The 19,812-nt window shown below is 47.4% G+C and overlaps 1 protein-coding gene across 7 annotated transcripts in view; it reads left to right on the forward strand.

Annotated features, from left to right (window-relative positions):
- SRGAP2 (SLIT-ROBO Rho GTPase activating protein 2) overlaps positions 1-14,980 on the forward strand; it is a 102,025-nt gene extending 87,045 nt beyond the window's left edge. For 2 of the 7 annotated variants that reach the window (XM_082778538.1, XM_082778539.1), the window contains exons 19-23: positions 952-1,031; positions 5,218-5,398; positions 5,834-5,980; positions 8,064-8,391; positions 10,781-14,980. In XM_082778538.1, coding sequence (XP_082634664.1) covers positions 952-1,031; positions 5,218-5,398; positions 5,834-5,980; positions 8,064-8,391; positions 10,781-11,164 — 1,120 coding nt within the window. In that variant the 3' untranslated portion in view covers positions 11,165-14,980. The other 5 variants (XM_082778540.1, XR_014319022.1, XR_014319023.1 and 2 more) reach the window with 5 other exon arrangements.
- The last annotated feature ends 4,832 nt before the right edge of the window (positions 14,981-19,812 follow it).

Raw genomic sequence — 19,812 nt, forward strand, 5'->3', positions numbered from 1 at the left:
GGTGGCGAAGCTGCGTGTCGTGGATTGAGCATAAAGAGACGCTAGAATTACTCAAACATTTTACCCCTTCTTTTTTGTCTTTTTTTCTCCCTCCTTTAAAAGAGCAGATTACCACAATGGGGTTTTTAAAAGGAAAGCACTATGATCACTTTTACCATTGTAAGGCCAAACAGACAGGTTAAGCTATCACTTTGTGAAGAGAAGTCAACATGGCCTTGAGGAAGAGTGAGGGCTGGCTCGGGCTGGCACACAGGGACTTTAGCCTTGTCTCCAGGGACCAGTCTTTGCATTACTTTTATTTATGTATGTATTCCAAGAACATGACCTCCCTGTGCCACTTGCTGCCTGTTGAGAGCTTTTCTTCATGCAAAACGTAAACGAGGACTCTTGGTGTTCCAGGTGCTCTGTAAATAAAGGCTCTGGGCTGAGGGAGCCGTTCAGTGGAATGGGTTGGACAATTTGGTTGTGATAAAAGGGGAAGAGGGAGATGACAAACTCAGACCTGGAAATATCGCTCTGAATTTAGAAACAATTTCCCCCAGGAAGTGGCAGCTATCTCATCAGTCATGTAATGAGCTAATTAGAGCAATGGAGAATACAGCTGGGGGAATAATTCTGGCATGGCAGAGAGGAGCTAGACCCAACATGCCATTGCTGTCTGACTTCTAAACATCTCCAGGGGGCTGGGTTTCAAGATCTGAAGTTAGGCTCCTGATAGCACACAGAAGGTTGACAAAGACGTTCAGTTTGTTTAAGCAAGGAAGGGCTTAGCTTGATTGATTTTTACACGCTGACTTGAGTACGTGCAAATGCATCCATGGAGTTTCTGTCAGAGTGGAACCTGGATATTGACCTCCTAAATGGGTGTTCCTGATTGCCTTTGATTTCTGTAAATGAGGGAACTCGCTTTCCACCAGTGTAAAGCACTGTCTATTTTTCCTTCTGCTGTAGTGAAAGTCCTCACGGAGAGAGAGCCTCGACAGAAGACTCGGTGCAGGACGTCACGGCTGAGCACCACACCAGTGATGATGGTAGGCAGTGCTCAGTAACTCTCTGGTTAGCTGGTGTAACTTGCTCTGGGGGAGGCAGGGAAGGGGGTACCTTGCAGTTAAATCCGAAGTGGAGTTTAAATCGTAACCATCATTTGAAACATCACATGCAGCATTTGATGCCAAAGAGTAAAAATAGGTAAATTCTAAAAATTCCCATCGATCCCACACCCTTTTAAAGTATCTCGTATTCCAAGGGTATGTCACTGTAGCAGCAGGCCTGGGCACACTCGGTGCTGTTTGAGCTCATCTATACCTTAGAAAGGTTTTGGAGTTGGAAGACACAAGGCAAGCACAGAGCCAAAGGCTGGATGTGCTTCAGCGTGCTCTCCCAGTCCCCATGGCGTGTGCCAGGCAATTCCCCGTTCAGTAGCTTTGGCAGGGGAGCTGTGAGTGCCCTAAGCTGCAGCAGTTCTGCTTCAAGGAAGCAAACAAAATAAAATCAGAACCTGCTTGGCTTGCCTTCCCCTGGAGGCAGGCTTTAGGGTAGAGAGTTCTGGGGTGTCTCTGCTTGATAATTTGTTGGTCTTCCTGAGGAAACTCCCTTCCCCTTCTCGTGGTCTTTTTAGTAAAAAGGGGTGCCAACCCTGAGAATTCCCTGGTATTTTCTAAGGAGAGGGTGACACCGCCCTAGTATTGGGGTGTCAATACTTCCAAAGCTGCTTTCTGCAATGGGGACAGCTGCACGTGAGCCCCATGCAGGGCAGAGGAAAAAATTACGGTACTGATGTGAAACAGCAGAGTGCTGACCAACGTGGAAGGACAACTGACCAAAACAGGACAAAATAGATTTTTCTTCTTGCTTTTTGACCATTTGCAATTGTCTTAAAGTTCTGTGTTGGTTCTACTTGTGGTGGTCTCAGCTGTAAAGGTGGGAGGAAGGTGGCGTTGCTTTCAAACGAGGTAGTGTCATTTCTGAGCTGGTCTTCGGTAATTTACTCATAGGCATCATCCTCCTGTGCTGCTTTTTGCTCTCTCTGCTCCAGCAGTCGCCTAACAAACCTTTCCCATGGCATTGCTGTGCTCCTGCTGGCTTAATGGTGTTCACACACCAGTAACAAAGTAAACACCGTTTGAGCACTGCTAGAAATGCTGGAAAATGAGTTCTCCCGCAGCAAGGTCAATCACTGTCGCAGCGACTCCTCACCAAGGTTGTTGGGAAGAAACACAAAGACTACAGGAATGAAGCATGAGTTTGCTATCTGTGTCGAACAGGGTGTTCTTTCTGAAAAGCTTTAGTTTCTAAAAAATGCACTAAAACGTGTCCTTTTCAAGTTTGTACCTAAAGGAGGAGTAATTTCGTGGCTGTAATCAAGGGAATCAGGACTGCAACAGCCGGGACTAAAATCTGCAGGCTGAACCACCACTGGGTGTGCTCTCGTTATTTCGGGGGGGCGGGGGTTAGGTCACGTAGGTAGTCAGGAGGACACAGTGATGGGAAAATGAGCAGCCAGAGATGAGAGAGGGACACTGTTTTACAGCCTCTGGAACAGGATCGCGTGGGGCCCCTGTGCAAGGTAAAACCGGGAGGCGTTTTGGATGGAGTTCTGCAACCTCCACGGAATATTCCATAGGAAGCAGTTGGGAGGGAGAGCTTGGCACCGAAGCAGAGGAGAGCGCGGGGCCTCCGTCCCTGCTGCGGGAACAGCGAGGCCTCGTGCCGTGAGGGCCCTCCCGTCCTTCTCCTGGGGTTCCGCCGTGTTGCACCTCAGGCTGAGTGTCAGCGGTGCTGGCAGTGCCTCGGTCACTCTTGGGGTTGAGATTTTTCTCTCTCGTTCAGCTTTTGGATGAGACCTTTTGTGAGGCTGGACCCTGTCCTCCCAAAGTACGGCCTCACCCCAGCCACCTCTGCTGGCATGGCGGGGCTGGCAGGCCGCAGAAGGGGGATGAGCCCCTTCACCATCTGCAGGTGGTTTTGAACACAAAGAGAGCACACAAGACTGCTAAATGGAAGGAAATGAACCCAACTTCAGAAGAATTGTTTTATGAAGGCTTTCTTAGCTGCCGTGCTGATTCTGAGTGGATCTGTGGCTGCCAAGTGAAATAAATGTGTCTTGGTAATTCCTTGGTGGGGTCTGAGGGCTCAAAGCCCCTCGAGGCTTCAGTGCTTGGGACGTGGTCGCCGAGGGGCTCTGGGGAGCTGCTGTGCTGGGCACGGCGTCTGGAAACGGGCATGAGAGGTCAGAAATGCTGAAAGACGAGCGTGTCGCGTGCTCGTTTCACTGGGGGCATGAGTGGAAAGATTTGAAACTGCTGCTTTTGTGCGCAGGTTCTCAGACTGGCAGGGTTAATTGTTGGGCTTAGCCTTCCTGGGCTTTATTCTCACAGCTTTCTGCTCTGGGCATGAGCGTAGCAGGAAAAAGCTACTGGAAATTAGAGTCTAAAATCACTTCTCTGGATGAAAGCCAGAGTCCTAAAAGGCAAATTGGAAACATAAGAAACCTGAGTGCCGCGCTCATCTGGAACAATAAACACTTCTTAATGAAACAGACGGAATTTACAAAACCGCAGCCCCATCGCCTTCGTAAACAGAGGGGGACACCAAAAACCAGCATTATCAGGTTTTTTTGAATGTTGTGAAGAAGCTGGCTCCAGAGGCAAAGCAAACAAGAGAGAAGCGGAGCCAAAACCAGATAACCGCGTGCTCTGGGGAGTCTGGAGCAGGGTGGCTATCGCAAGACGAAAACATGGCCAGGCTTTTTTCCCCGTTGCTGGTGGCTGAGAGCTGATAATGGGATTTGTGTGAGGCTCACCACAGACTTACCTGAAACGTGTGATTTGAGAGAATTCAGCAGGCCTGGTTTAGTGATGGAGTTCATTACTGGGGGTCTGCCTGGTAGACCCTGTGGCCAACTGCTCTCATCTTGCTTTGTAACTCGAGTTGTTGATCGGGGCTCCTCAGGCAGAGCTCAGATGGATTTACACTATTTTATTTTTCTCTAGCCCAGCTGCTGCCTGGGTCAACATTGGAAGACCTAATTCTTGAGCGTATGCCCTCCCAAGGAATAATTGTAAATGCTGTGGCTCATGTTTGGTTTTCCAGTCCTTTTTGGCTGGTTGTTGCACTGTACAAGCTTCCCATAATGCTGGTCAAGATCTCAGGATGAAATGGCTTATCTTCTCTTCCCCAGGAAGAGGAACCACGAGTCTGTTCCCCTGAGAAAGAGCTCTGTTTCCATGGCTGTGGTGGAAAGCTCCTTTAAAGTAATTAGCAGCTGAAGTCCACTGGGGCCATGTGGTTGAGCTCATCTCCATTCCCCTGATTCCAGAATAGAATTGGGAGCTGGCACGATCTATATTTGGACTCAGCCAATAGCAGATATTTTTTTAAAGTCTTAAAAATAATCCACGTGAATTTCATATTGTTTTTCCTGAGCGTATAAACGCCTATATTCTCCCCCTGCACAGCATCAGAGTCCTACAGGGACCCAGATCAGTGCCCGGCTGCAAACACAGCGTGGCTGTAATTCTTCCATGAGCTTTATCAAGGAGGAGCTGTCAGATTTGGGGCACATGGTGCGGCTCCGAGCACAGCCCAGCTGCACAGAGTGGCACTGCTGGCTGCCGGGTGCCTTTGGTAGCTTCCCCAACAGCTCGATGGAAAGGGCAGGGGTCTGCTCTCCTGGGTCAGGCAAACCTCACAGGCAGCAGAAACTTCCTTCTGAACAGACGCTTAATTTCTGAAGCAGCTTGGAACCAGAGGAGGTTTCTCTTCTTAAACGCTGATAACAGATCCTGCTTGCCAGCCCAGGGAGTTTTGTTTAGCTGCCTTTCAAAAAGCAGATTTTTGGCAGAGACGCATTACTGCTACCCAGTTTTGATTTGTTTTTTTAATAAGGTGCTAATTTTGTCATTGTCATTTCCATCTTTGTACACTTGAATAGCTGTCAGTGGGTTTATGACTTAAAAAATGTGAATGTGTCTATCACGCAGAGATCAGGTAAATGCTGAAATTGCAACATCCTTACCTATAAATATAAGGATCCCTTAATATAGGGATTCCCCTCTGAATCTTACTGCTCCCACCCTCTGCTACCTAAAGAACCAACACTTTATCCTACATCACATGCTCTCTTCATAAACTGTTTTGTGGTAGGTGTGAACTGTTGACTACTTATCTGAGCCCAGGTGTTTAGTGAATTGTTGTTTATTCCCTTCTATCTCCTAGAGTGTGAGCCCATAGAAGCAATAGCGAAGTTCGACTACATTGGCAGGACTGCACGAGAGCTGTCCTTTAAAAAAGGAGCTTCTCTCTTACTCTATCAGCGGGCCTCAGATGACTGGTGGGAGGGACGCCACAATGGAATTGACGGCCTTATTCCTCATCAGTATATCGTCGTTCAAGACACGTATGTTACACTTTAAGTCCATCTGCGAGATGGGCTTGCCTAAAATCAGGTGTGGAATGGAGTATTTGTGTCAGGGTGCTGACACCACAGGGGGAGAGTTCGTCCTTCAGCCTTCCCCACAAGGAGGGGATCCTACTGAAACAAGCAGAGCCCGGCACAGGCATAGGTGTCCACTTACGTGGGGAAGTCTTCGGCTTCAGTGTGACATAAAAACTGCTCTGGGGCTGCCAGCCTGCTAAAGCTGCAGGGCTGAGATCTCCTAATTGCTTAAAGACATCAGGCTCTCTCCTTTGAAAGATGTGTAACGATTCTTAAGAGAAAGTCGTTAGCACAGTGCTGTAGTCTTTTATGTATGTTACACACACAGTGCAGTATTTGAAGTTCGGTGCTGTTGGTCCTGTTTTGGTTGTGATTTCCTTCCCTCCTCCTTCCTAGTGAGGATGGTATCTCGGAAAGATCCAGTCCGAAGTCTGAAATAGAAATAAATTCTGAGCCACCGGAAGAAAAAGTGACTGCTAGAGCTGGTGCCAGTTGCCCAAGTGGGGGTCACGTCGCAGATATTTACCTTGCAAACATCAACAAGTAAGAACAGCCTTGCGTTATTTTACTTAATTGTAAAGATCTTGGTGATGAGTCCAGTAAAACATTTCCTTCCCCGAAAGATGTTAATGAGCGCTTCCACCATTTTTCTCTGCTTTTGCCTCCTCTAACTCACTTGTGTTTTGCTGTCCTGTTCTCTCTGTCACCGATGTGGCCAGTGCTTATTTAGAATCCCACTGGCTTCTCTTCCCTGTCCCCATGTGCCATCTGTTCCTGTTTTCACAAATATGTTCTGTTTTATAAGCTAAAGATACCGAGAAACAGAGAGCAATAGTGGAATAAGTCCTTGTAATCGTGTGTTGCCATTCCTCGTTGTGTTCCTGTGGTTTGTTATGTCTCGTTTACTCTTAACACGCTTTTTTTGTGGGGTGGGGGGACAGCCTTTCAGAAAGTAGCACCACATTTTGTGCTAAATGACATACCTCAAGTCCCACCATCTGGCATTGCCTGTGACATTCTGTTTCTCCAGCACTTCTCACCTTGGGTTACTAACCATATGCTTGCAGTGAAACAGCACGTCTCCCTGTTGCTCCAACTTACCTGCTCAATGACAAATTGTTTCCTTAGCCAACAGTCCACTTACCAGCTTAATTTCCCAGATTTTTATTAAGAGACTAAATTTCTTGATCTTTAATTATTTTGCATTAGGTTATTCCCCCAATCTTTGATTATTTAATTTCTATTAAAAAAGCCTCACCTCTGTATGTTGTGCAGTGAAGGTATTAATGTGATAGTTACAGTTCTATGGGAGTGGATATTTTTAACCTTCAATTAGTTTAACAGACTGTAGCAGGTCCAAACCTTTAAAGAGGATGTATTTCTGTTAATGTTTTTATGAGCTAATGTCCTACACAGAGCCTGGCCCTTAGTTTATGGGAGTCAGCAGAGCTCTGTTGTTATCACTAAAGCTATACTGGCCTGCCTCAGCTTGGGATCTGTGCTTTCTTTGCTATTTACTGTATGAGCCATGAAGTATGCCATGCTGTCAGTTATGGAAAGATTTATATAATGAGCAGACCTTTGCAGCTTCACCATCTGCTGATTTTTGGTAGCATTAAATGTAGTGTTTGTAAGAAGCCTGGGTAATGTCCACTCCAGTATTTTTCCCTTTACTAGGGAAATTGATATTTAGCAATAGTAGCATAAGACTCATTTTGTTGTTTTTTCTTTAGGAATGAATCTTCTGACCTATGTGTGAACAGACTTGGGCAAAATTAAATCAGATGGTTTCGCAATGACAGTTGTGCCACCCACTGAATTATTATTTGGATGCCAAAATCCTACTGGAGTTAACACTTTCTTGCAGTTATTCATGGGGCTGGTGCTATATATAAATGGATCCTTCCCTGTATAATGGATGCCAAGCTTCAGACCTATGGCATAAAGTATTCTGCTGCGATGGCCTTTGTATAATTTGAATGGAATCATACTGTCAGACCTCATGGTGCTGGGGTAGAAATTAAATTGTTTGGACCAGCTTTATCCATTTGACATCTTTTGGTTTGTCTCTAGCCCTGTATTGATAATACCTCATGGTCCTGCCAAAGCAATGCAAAAGAAATCTCTGTTACCACCAGCAAATACTGGAAACGATCGTTAACCCCAAACTATGGGGTTTTTTGCTTGCCAATCTCTGAAAATAATAACTTGATGCCTTGGGCCAGGAGCTTAGTAGACTTATACTGTGTCCTCCAGTCAAAAATTGTAGCTCTGCTCTTCAAATGTAATAAAAACACATCATCAAAACCTGTTGATGGCACAGAGGGTTTTTTTTGTTCAAATATAAAAGATTTACTTCATGACCAAGTTAATTACATTCCATCCAAGCTTTCTGTTTTTGGTATGAATGTGCACAGCTGCCAGACTCGTGTTATTAGACGTGTTAAATGGAATGGTTTATAACTACTGTTTCACAGTGACTCCTAAAAACCTGGGTGTATTTGTAATCTGGGCATCTTTATGTCTCTTCCCATTGTCCTCTGTGTTGTTTTGGGGGGATATCTTCAAATTGCAGCCCGTTACGTGTTTCTGCTTGTATTGACTTGTTTTGCTTTTGTGACTGAAGGCAAAGAAAGAAACCAGAGTCAGGCAGCATCAGAAGAGCCTTCCGTCAAAGTGACAGCCATGGACTAGGTAGCTCACTGGCAGAACCAGCCTCCCCAGGAGCCATAGCCGGTTCCAGACCCTCATCTCAGCCCATAATGAGCCAAAGTCTTCCCAAGGAGGTTCCAGACAAATGCTCCATCAGTGGCCACGGCAGCCTCAATTCTATCAGCCGACACTCATCTCTGAAGAACAGGATAGACAGCCCGCAGATCCGGAAAACTGTGACAGCAGGGAGGTCAAAGAGCTTCAACAACCACCGGCCCATGGACCCTGAAGTGATTGCACAGGTAAATGGGAGAGCTTTGCCTTCAACACTTTGCTTTTTTACATTTAAAGGATGGTGGTGGATGCAACTAAATGTTACAGTGCAAAGTTCAGACTTACTTCCTATCCCTTCCCTTCCAGCAACGCAATATTAACTTACTACACTTGAGTTTAATCTTTCAGCCTCACTTTGTGTTAGCCGCTGAGACGGCATTCAGGAGTGAAGATAAAGAGGCAGGTCCTTGCTCCAGAAAAACTTGGCCCTGTTCATTACCCAGAATTTAGTTTTAACAATAAAAATGTCCACTTCAGAAAGTTACGCAGATTCCAAAGCTGTCAGCAAAAAAAATAAACAATCATAACTTCAAGACATGAGAAAAGTAAAGTATTTAGTGTCAGTTCTAAATTCTCCTGTCAGTTGTGCAAACTTGCCTGTGGTTAGACATTCGAAGCATATGTAGTAGCACAGTCAAAATAACAGCAGGCTGCTGAGTTGTACGGAGCTCACAGTGTCATCTTTATATGCTTACAGGGTCCAGTGTGATTAGAAACCAACTCTGAATGTAATACTCCCTAGATTTCATTAGTTGTTTATTTTGACAAGTGCCTTGAAATGAGGGCAGGCTACCAAGGCTTATACAGCTGCGCTTCAACATCACGACGCAACAGAAACACAAGTGGAGTCTTTGCATCTGCACCTCTGTGACTTCACAAGCAGAGCAGAAAACAATTGATAGTCAGACGTATTTGAAGAAATGACAGCCTCTAAAGGGGGAATGATGTAAATGGTGCAGATTGCCATCTTCTCTGAAGGATCTTCCCTTTCTCCTGTTCCCAAGAGTGAGATGTGCCTGCACATGTATGCTTGCTATACCAACTGTTTTCAGTATGTGATGGATCTATCTAAAGCCAAGGAATTCCTGGGTCTCAGATTACAAAGTCAGCTCGGGGGGACCTGACTTCTTCGCCTCTTTTCATTCAGCAGTCTGTAGATTTCTAAAGATGTGGAGAAGAGATGCGGAGAAATTAGACTACATTTTTATTCACAAGGCAGCAACATCAAGTAATAAATAAGGTCCAAATAAAAATCTGCTGCATTCTGATAAAAAGATGTATTTTGGCCTCCTGAATATCTTTACTCCATATGTTCCAGTGGAATCAGAATATACAGTTCTTGTTGTCTTCATATTTCATTGTCCTTCCAAGGCTTCGCTTGACATAAATCAGTTTTTGTTTTTTCAATCAAGCTCTAACTGAAGTTGTTCTGTCTCTTCTTCCTGCCAGAATGTTAAGTCCATTGTTTTCACTGGAGAAGTCTGGGGAGGAAAAAAGAAGAAGGGGGAAGGGGGCTGGGGAGACCTGTGTTAAATTAGTTTTTCTTAGCCCTGCAGTATCTGTTCTAACACCATCTAACAATGATCATGCATTTTACATATTTTTCCCTAACTTCATAAGTAAAATCTGCCTGGCCTCAAGATAGACTTGGAGGTGTCGGATTTCTGTCTCTGGTTTCTTCCACCATTCCTTGACTGATTTACCTTCCCCACCCCCTGAAAAACCTCTAAGGAAGCTAAAAAGCTGCAGCCAAACTGTGAGTCACAGAAAGGCTAAGCTCCTCTGCTCTCCAGTGAGTTCTGTGCACCAGTGGGCTCTGCAGGCAGGCTCCAGCAGACATGTAGGTCCTCATGTAGCCGAGAACAAAAAAGCCTGTTTTTTAAAATAGCAAAGTGCTTTTTGTTCATTTGTTAATAAATGTAATATAAGAGGACATAGAAATGTCAACTTGGACTTCCGTGTGTGTTTCTGATGTTTCTGTGTTTTTTAAAACATGAAAGTTTTGCGTCCTGTGTAATACCGCTCCGGGAAGGTGAGGCTGCTTGGGCGGCAGGGAGACCGATGGGGCAACATCACACAAGGATTTCGGCACTCAGTGCGGCCCATCAGCAGTGTCAAAATCTTCAGGTTTTCCATTTTTTAAGAGTTTGCTCTCCTGAATCTCACCTGCCCATTAAAATACAGGAGTGGATCCCAGCATTTTGAACCACCTGCTTTTGTGCTCGTTGCTGCACTTTGGGCGTGGAGTCAGCTTTGAATTCCAAGCAGCATCTGGATACCCTGGGATCAGTAAGGGACTAGATTAGCATCAAAAAAGTGTTAGCAATTTTTTCTATTCCCTGAAGATAAGAAAAAGAACCTATTACTGCTTTTTGGCTTCAGTATATAAGGGTACGTAGCAAGTATAGTTTGTCATGAGTTTCACTTTGTCACCTGAAGGCCATCAACCTGCTAATTGATGTGAGCATTGGTGTTTACAGACTGAAAACAAATGCGTAGTTCTCCAAGACTGACTTTATCTCCCTATTTATGTGTCTGGGTTCTGTGACTGACTCGGTTTCTCTTTTGTGTTTGCAGGACATTGAAGCTACTATGAACTCTGCTCTGAACGAGCTGCGGGAGCTGGAGAGGCAAAGCAGCGTCAAGCACGCGCCAGATGTTGTCCTCGACACCCTGGAGCCTTTGAAAACCTCTCCAGTGGTGGCCCCCACCTCCGAACCTTCCAGCCCTCTGCACACTCAGATCCTCAAGGACACTGAACCAGCTTTCCAGCGCAGCGCCAGCACCGCCGGCGACATCCCCTGCACCTTCAGGCCAGTGAAGTCGGTCAAAATGGCCACCCAGGTGAAACCTCCAGCGACCCGGCCGAAGCCTACAGTTTTCCCCAAATCAAACGCCACGAGCCCTGGCGTTGCCTCCTCTGCATCTCAGCAGCCTACTGACAAGTCCTGTACTGTCTGACAAACTTGATGCTGCACTGTGGATATAGCTGTGTTGTTTCGGATGAAGAGACTGTGCTAAAAGACATCACGATTCCTATTTAACTAATTTTTGAACTTCTGCTGAAGGTTAGTTGTGGACTGCTACTTACTGCTGGGAGCTCTTCCTGGGAGTGAATTAAGTGGTAACAACCTCGTCCCATGTACCCGCATCAGTGATGTTCGTAAGGCAAAACGCTTCGTGCCACGCTTAGGAAATCCACTATCGGGTCACTGTGAAGCTGAGGAGGAAAACACAAAATAGTGATGAGTTGGATCTTGGTTTCTTGTTGATGCCTTGTTCAAAGTGTTTGGCCACCGAAAGAAATATTTGGTGGCATCCTGTTCTGAATACTGGTGTAGTGACTTATATATTCTGTGTTTCATTTATCACAGGGAAACAATAGGATAGATTTTAGTCTATTGCATGTTTTGGTGCCACTAGTTACGTGGAGCTTGGACATGCCTGTTTCTTGTGCATTATTATTATGTCGCCCGCTGGTGCCACTGTGGTTAAGGGTCTGTCTCAACTTCCATTACATCCTCGGGTTTTGTTTGTTTGCTGCCCCGTTCCTCCCCGCAGGGCCAAGGCTCTTGGCCGTCCGGCCTCATCCTTTAGACGACACTTGTCATGAAAAATAGTTTACTCTGGAACGCTCTTAGATTTTGTGGAGTTATATGTAATATGTGTCTGTGCAAATATAAACAAATATGTTCCTGAGGTTTAGGAGCATAAGAGAGAGCCCAGTGGTTGCTTATGGACAATCTAGCTGTTTTCCCCCTTTTTGCTCTCCCATATTTAAAAACAGCTTTATTGTTTTCCAGTGTAATTTTCGGCCCGTAGGCTATGATGTGGTGTGTGGTCTCAGGAGACTGAATGTAAAAACAAGTTAACTTCTGAAATCTTGCATACTCTCATGGGAGTTCATTTACTAACGCACACGTTCTTGCTTTGGTCATATATCAAGATGGATCCTTACCAAAATCCCAATTACAAGCACTGTAAAACTTCAAGCAGAAGTTCTCAAGCTTTGTATCTTCTCCCTGTTTCTGGCTGTAAATGCTCGGGTCAGTGGCCGTGACCGCTGTGAACTGCTTTAGGGGTCTCTGCTCTTATAGAGTGGTGTAAGAAACGCTGCTTGGGACGGTGACGTGACAGCATGCAGCTTCTGGAGTGGCTTCCCCGCGTGTTCTTTGGTAGATGGCATGCCTTCGTAGGACTCTGCAGACGTGAATGATTCTTGGTGTATGTATTTATATGGTAGACAGCAAATGCTTCAGCCGCCAGCAGGCTGCATGAACTCTTTTTGTACTCTACTGAGAATTTTCCACAATGCAAACATTTATTTAATTTTTTTTAAAAAAGAAGGCGTGTGCCACTTACAACGGTGAAGAAGATCTCACGGTCCCAGGAGTGAGGAGACTCTGGCCCTTAGTTCACCTTGTTGCCAAGGTTTTTTGGGATTTAAAAAGTAGCTGCACATCTTATGTTTTCATCAAATGAATTCAGGCAAGGACAAGATAAGAGAAGTTATTTTCCTCTTCCATTTATCTTTTTCTTTTAAATTTATGGGTTTCTCACACGTTAGCTTCCTTGTGACTGCAAGGTCGTTATAATTGGCACTTAGTAATTTAAAAACAAGCAAAACTTACCTGAGAACAATTTCTTCAATGTACTTTTCTGATCAATTGAAGGATGTTGCTTGGAGAAATGAGCAGGGTTTTTACTGTGTCCCCATCCCTCCCCTACACACATACCCATCTCCACAGCAGTAATACACCCATATTAGCGGCGTTTATTTAAAAGACCAACTTTCTTTGTGCTCTTAACTAAGAACCTATGCCAACCGGGGGACACCAGAAAGGTTTCAGTGAGAACACTTCTGCGATTCCTTTTTCCTTAGCTGATCTGTAGCGGCGGTTCTCCTGGAAGCACTGCGGTACGCGCGCGCCTGTCATGGACCGTGCCCTGATCACCTCGCAGGGAAGGATCCCCAACAGCGACCAGCGAACTTTGCTCTCAGGTTCTGATGGACTTCTACCACCAAGGAATCACTTGGTCTTTTGGGGAAAAAGAACTAAACTTGCAATTTTTCGCTCAGGCAGAACTTTCTGGCATTTATTTTATGTAGGGAATTTTTGCTTTTGTTTCGTTTGGTCGTGAATGACCAAAGTTAATCTGTGTCAAGAGCAGGATCTCTGTGAAATTTACTTTGACTCATTTGTAATGCCTTATTTTCTTTATATTTTTATGCCTAGCATTCACGTTTCTAAGAATAAGTGTCCAGCCACACACAGCACATTTGGAGGAGATGCTCTTTTCTGTCTTCAAGGTCTGAAGTATGAATGGAAATCGAGAGATAAAGACTTCAGGTTACTGTAACAGCAACTGTCTGTATGTGAATTACTATGCTTATCTCTAGCATCCACAGCTCTGGGACAATCCTACTGTCAAGGGGAATATGCTTAGCAGCATAAACTGTATATTGAGCAACTCAACTGGAATTTTGGTGTGCACTGTGATTGACACTTAAAACTTACAGCAAGCAATATGGCAGCGTGAAGAACTTTTCCTCTTCCACCTGACCTGGGCCTGTCCAGCCAGCAGGACATGCACACACATGCGCACACATAGGAGAGAGAACACAAAAAGGAAACTTTTAGCTCGTCTGCTTCACTCTGTGAACGTACCAGGCTGAGAGGACATTGCCGTGAGTGTTTTGCTACCGTTCGTTGCAGGAGAGGTGGGAGAGAAAAACTGGAAATAGCAACACCACCCTGCAAAACCAGTGGGCATCTTGTAGAAGAGACCAACGTAGTGTGGACAAATAAGATACAGTGGTTTGCTTGGGGAGGTATCACTGTTGATTCATATCTTCATATTCAGAAGAAATATTAGCTCTTCCATGGAAATTCTTTCATGACTTTTATGTAATGTATGTGTCAAATATAAAGACAAGAAGTGTTTGATAACTGGAATAACGTATGTCTGTTTGATAGTGCTTTGTATGAACAAAGAGTTCTTGTTCATCAAATGTTGGATTGAAATAATCCAAAGCAAAACTTTTAAAATAAAATACAATTTTAGGTGATCAATCTTAATAGTTTCTGAAGCTCTAACCTTTTATGTTTTATTTCCCTTGTTGGGAATTGAGCAGTGTGCTTTAATGATTGCTAAATTTCTGCCTCTCGAGGGTAATCCAAAGGCTCACAGTTGATAAATTGTAAATTCGTTCTTCATGTCAAAGCAATGGGACATGAGCGAGCTTTTCTCATTTTATCTGTACTGGATATTTTGTTGCAATGAAAATGATTAAATAATTAGAGTGCACTGTGACAGCAGGAAGAAACACGTTGTGTATGTATGTATTTTGATACCTGTTTAAAAGGAGTCTTTGGGTTTCCTGTGATGAATACCTCATATGTTTGATTTTGGGGGGTTTTGTTGGATTATTTTTTTCTTTTAAGGCAAGATTGTTCTTGCACAAAAGTAGGTTAAGATAACCAAGTTCTCATAAATTTCTTTACAGAATCAAAACACTTCAGTTTGGCAAGAAATTCCATCTGTTACAATTCTCACCTTGCACTGGGTGCAGGGTGAGAAGGCTGTTGGCACGTTTGGGATCCCTCCGGCGATGTTCAGACAGAAGAGGTCACTGCAGATGGAGTTTGCTGCCTCATTTCTTTTCCTTTGTGTGTCAGAACCTCAAATCCAGTGAACGTTGTATAGGTTTTGGGTTTTGTTAAGCGTTTGAGAGAGTTTCTTCAACAGAAATAAATGTCTCTAGTTAGCACTTCAGATCCTTTGCATGCATTTCCCTGGTGGACTGGAATGCTCCGTCGCTTCATGAGGTGTGTGCGGAGGGGCAATACCCAAAGTCGATGATGTTCTCAGCTGGGCCCAGCTTGCTCATAATGATGGGGAAATGCCCGTCGAGGCGATGTGTCTGGTGGGCTTGGTGAGACCTCCCTGGCCCCTGCATAGCACAGCGGCAGGCCCGTGCCTTGCGGGAGGCAGCGCTGAGGCTTGTGTTAGTTCAGTGGACCAGGTACGGGGCACCCACGCTTGGCAGGATCAAGCCCAAGTGTACAGGAATGTGCTGCAAAATGTAAATGCATTTACTCACTCACAAGCTAGGAAAACCGATTTTTTTTTTTAAAAAAAAAAAAAGCTAAAAAAATAAAAGGAAGCATTTGGGCACTCCTATTGCTAGTGAGGCTGTACAGAACAGGCAAAATGAGTGTAACGAGCTGGGGAATTATTTATTCTGAAACGTTTAGTTTTCACAAAAAATTTAAGCCTTTTTGTGGGCTTCTCTCTGGTATTGGTGAACATCCCACAACCGCCGTTACCGACGTGAAGCTGTTCTGTAGCGGACTGGTAGCACCAGAGGCCTTGGCAGAAGGGAGCGATGCTCCCTCGTGCCGAAACGCTCCCTGCAGAACGCCCCCGACCTGCAGGCCTGAGGAAATGCCGAGCACTTACTGGCGGGCTGGACTGAACTTTGGGTTTGAGTTTACACGTCACTTTCTAAGAATCCTCTCTCCGGATCAGCTTTTCTGCTCGTCTCTTATGTGTGCAACAACCTGGTACTTGAAACGAATACTTGACCCGCTGCCCTGCGCCCGCACAAGGCCCAAGGCGAGGCGCCGGGAGGCAGAGCGAGCGCTTTCCAGGCTTGGCTCTCCGAGTCTATTTTGGTGGACAAAGAGATGCCAAAGCAGCAGTTTGAGGCCTGGAAAATGTAAGATTTTTTATTTTTTTTCTGTTCTATTTTGTGCTTCCTATAACGTAGTTAGAGACGAGAGTGTCATTTTTCGAATATGGGCCAAAAAGAGGCGAAGGCGGAGAGGGAGGGCAGCTCCCGACTGCGTTAATACTTGATATACCACGCTTCGTACAGGGTAAATACTGAGCAGTTTGCAATGGGAGTAATAGACGGACCCTTCCTTTTAAAGGCACTGTTGTAACTTTACTTTTGAAGTGGACTTCACCAGCCTTTCTCTCCAGGCAGAGCCCTGTAATTCGAATAATTGAAGTCCGATGGAATTGGACTTGTGAGTGTGCCAAACTGCTGGAGCAATACTTGTAAGCAGCAGGTTCTCTACAAGACCAGCTCTATGTAGCCAAAACAGGGCAATCGTTGAAACCACCTCTGATGCATTTTCAAGAATAGCAGCGATGTCATGGTTCTACTGTAATGTAAGAAAGTTCGGTTGCAAAGTCTGGAAACCTTGTTCTCTGTTGGTCTGAAACCTCAGTCCTGCAATAGTGGGCTCAGGCTCGTGTGGTGCGTTGGCTTTTTTGGTTTTAATAACAGCAGTTGTTTGGTGGGATGGAATGTTCTTGCTAAAACAGTTTCCATTGTTTCATGTCTTCTACACCAATATATATATGGTGTATATATTAAACTGTGTAAAATTGTACTTTGTATATATAACTGTACAATATGGAGGTACATCCTTTTTTTTTTTTTTTTTTTTTTTCTTCCTTTTGGTACAGTATTGTACAGTATTAGGAGTATACGTGTTGGAAATGTTAAATCCATATTGGGGCTACAAAATGTATCCATTGTCATTAGCAATAGTTTTGGAGAAATAAATGTTTTGGGTATGGTGGAAATACTGACCTATGGGCGCCAGTAAATGATGTACGGCGTGCGAGTGAGCGTGTGTCCGAGTGGGAGCGGGGATGAGCATCGCCTGCGTGCGCCTTCCCTGCAGCCCCCCCAGCCCGGGGCTTTGCATGGTCTGCAACGTGGCTCTGGTAAGTGAGGAAGAATCTGCAGGATCCAGCAGTCCACGTCACCGTTCATAGCACTGAATCAAGTGGGCGAGGAGCCTTGCCGTTACCGGAGCCCAAAGCGCACCCCAGTAACACCAGTGCTGGGGATGCTGGGCGCAGTTCTGCAGCCGAGGGGGGCTCCCTTCTGCCACGAGGGATGGGTGTGGGTGGTGTCTGCAGCCCCTGGCTCCCAAGGCTCCTTCCTTCCCCAGAGGTGGGCACCTCTGCTTGCCGGGGGGCAGCCGGGGAACGTTTGTGTGCTTCCAGCCCTGCTCCTCTTCGGCCCCCACACACCTCGTAACAGGATTCGGCAGAGCATGAACTTGCCTTGCAATGACCTGATTGCAAAATGCTTAATCTTCCTCATTTTCCTGGAGAGGACCGGCCTCAAACCCTCTCTGGGAAAGAGGATTTAAAATCGAGATTAGGGATTGGGTCACCGACATTATTACCGTTTTTTCCCCCCATCTCCGCTTTTCAGTGTGCCTTTTTCAGAACACGGCCCGGAAACTGTGTCAGGGGCTTGTAATTTTGGATTCCCTTTGTTTAGGTTTGAGGGGATTAATTAATTACAGCCCTGCTGATGCTGAATCCAGATGTGCCGTGCTGGAGGTGGGCTGGGGCCGCCGAGCCCCCCACTCCCCGGGTGCAGCAGCGGGGCCAGGGGCAGCTGCTCGCCCCGTACCCCCCACCCGGGCATCTCCAGCCGCAAGCCCCCCACTTTTTGGGGCTGTTCAGGGCCACCCGTGAGGCTCCAGGATCAGTCCCCTGGTTGATAACGGATCGGGAGGGAGGAGCCCCCTCCCTGAGCCCCCTTTGATTTTTGATTCCCAGGGGATGCAGGGGGCAGGCTGGGGGGGTGTGTGTGTGCATTTTTGGCCTTTTTTTTTTTTTTTTAATAACCACGAGCTGGGAAGCGGAACTGCCATAGGGGCAAATGATTATGGTTCTCCAGCAGCGCAGAGGAGGATGCTGTAACCCCTTGCCCCCTTTCTATCGTCTCCTTTCCCCCCACCTTTAGCCCCAGAAGGGGGAGCGGGGTCGGGGCTGCAGCTGCGGGGAGGGCGCGGCTCCCCCCGACCCCCCCCGGCCGCGGGGCCGGAGCCGTGCGGGGGCTGCAGCATCGGTGGGGCTCTGCTGCCCCCGCCTGGAGCAGGCGCTGATGGCGCAAACCCTTCCTCCCGAGCTCTCTCCCTGCTCAAACCCTTCCTCCCGAGCTCCCTCCCTGCTCGAATCCCTCCTTCCCAACTCCCTTCCTGCGAGCAGCCTTGCTGCACAACCGCCAATAATCCTTTTGGGGCGTTATAAAGCATTTTGGTTATTTCCTGCCTGCCTTTACCCACCGCCAGCCCAGCTCTGCTCACTGTCGGTGAAAGCTGAACCCACGCGTACGGGTCAGAAAGCCGAGAGAACACCTTGGGGGAGGGGGGGTTGTGGCCTTAACGCCTCCCTTTCGGTTTCTTTTTGCAGCGAGGAGCTGAGTCCCGCGAGGGGTGGGAGCAGGCGAGGGGCGCGGGGTGCCCGTGGGCAGCTCGGGGAGAAATTTCGGCATTTCCCTCGGCGGGTTTCACTTCGCCTCTCCCTGGCCTTAACGGCTCCCATCCGCGCGGTTTGGGTGCAGGCCTGAGATGCGAAACGAGCTGCGGTTTTTATCTGCGTGGGGAAAGGTCTCTGAAATGTCCCCAGCCCGTCGCAAACAAGGCTGGAAACGACTTCGAGAAGTCGTCCGTCCCTTTCTCTTCCCGTTAGCGGAGCTGCAGCGAGGTGGCTTTGCTCTCGGCGCCGCGGCGCCTCGCTTCTGTGGCTGCCGTGACCGCCACCAGGCCCCGCTGGCTCAGCACCGCGCCGTGCTCTGTCGGGCAGCCCCTCACGTGGCCGGGAAACGAAGCTCGGCTGTAATTAGCGAGCGAGTTAGGCACGGAGTTGGTGTGCAGGGCAGTGAAGCGTCGCATCCCCTCCTTGCGTGCATCTCGTGCTCGCAGACTCAAACACAGATGCAGGCTCCATTCTGCCAGGAGAGCTCCTAGACACGGCCCTGTGAGCCCAAAGAAATTCCTGACCGAGGGACCCAGGCTGCTGGCGCTGAGGCTGGGCAAGGCGAGGTGGGGGCACTGCAAGGCAGAAAGTGAGCAGGGGAAGCGAGCTGGGTGTGCAGGCAGTGGGAGGGTGCCCTGAGCACCCCACATCCCGCACCCTGCACCCCTCAGCCAGCAGCTCCAGGCCTGGGCTGTGCCCCCTGTGCCCTCCCCACCAACTTTTTCCCCATCAGAGCCAGGATCTGAGCATCTGGGGCCAGTTCTGGCCCCTCTCTGGGGACGCTGGGTGCTGCTGCTGCATGGCCGAGCCCCTGTGCACGTGGGGATGGTGACGCTGAGCCCCACCACGGCCTCCCTTGGTTTTCCCTACTGAGATGAGAAGTCCTTGATCACTGAAATACGGTGAGAGCAATGCCGAAGGTGCAGCTTGGGAGCAGCCGGGGCTGGGGAATGCCCCAAAATCTCCCCTCTGCCCTTTGCTTGCTGCCGACAGCCGCTGGCAGTGTTTGCAGGCGCTGGGGCCGGGCCGGATCCGGTGCTTCACACACATGGGGGAAGGGTTTGCGGCTGGGGAGGGCGGCAGCCTTGTTTGCTCTGTCTGCACCTGCTTCCTCTCGCCTTCTCTGCGCTTCTTTGGGGCAGCTTCACCTGGGGCAGGCTCAAAGGCCGGGGACGGGGAGCTGCTGAGCGCCGCGGTGATGGCACAGCCGGGAGCCAGCTGGGCCTGGGGTCTGTAGGAACACCCCCAGGGAACAGGAGGGTCTGGGGTGAATGAACGTGGTTGCAGGGATCATTCTGTGCTTCTGGGGT

The sequence above is a fragment of the Aythya marila genome (genome assembly GCF_965140915.1).
Source record: "Aythya marila genome assembly, chromosome: 24".
Taxonomy (NCBI): domain Eukaryota; kingdom Metazoa; phylum Chordata; class Aves; order Anseriformes; family Anatidae; genus Aythya; species Aythya marila.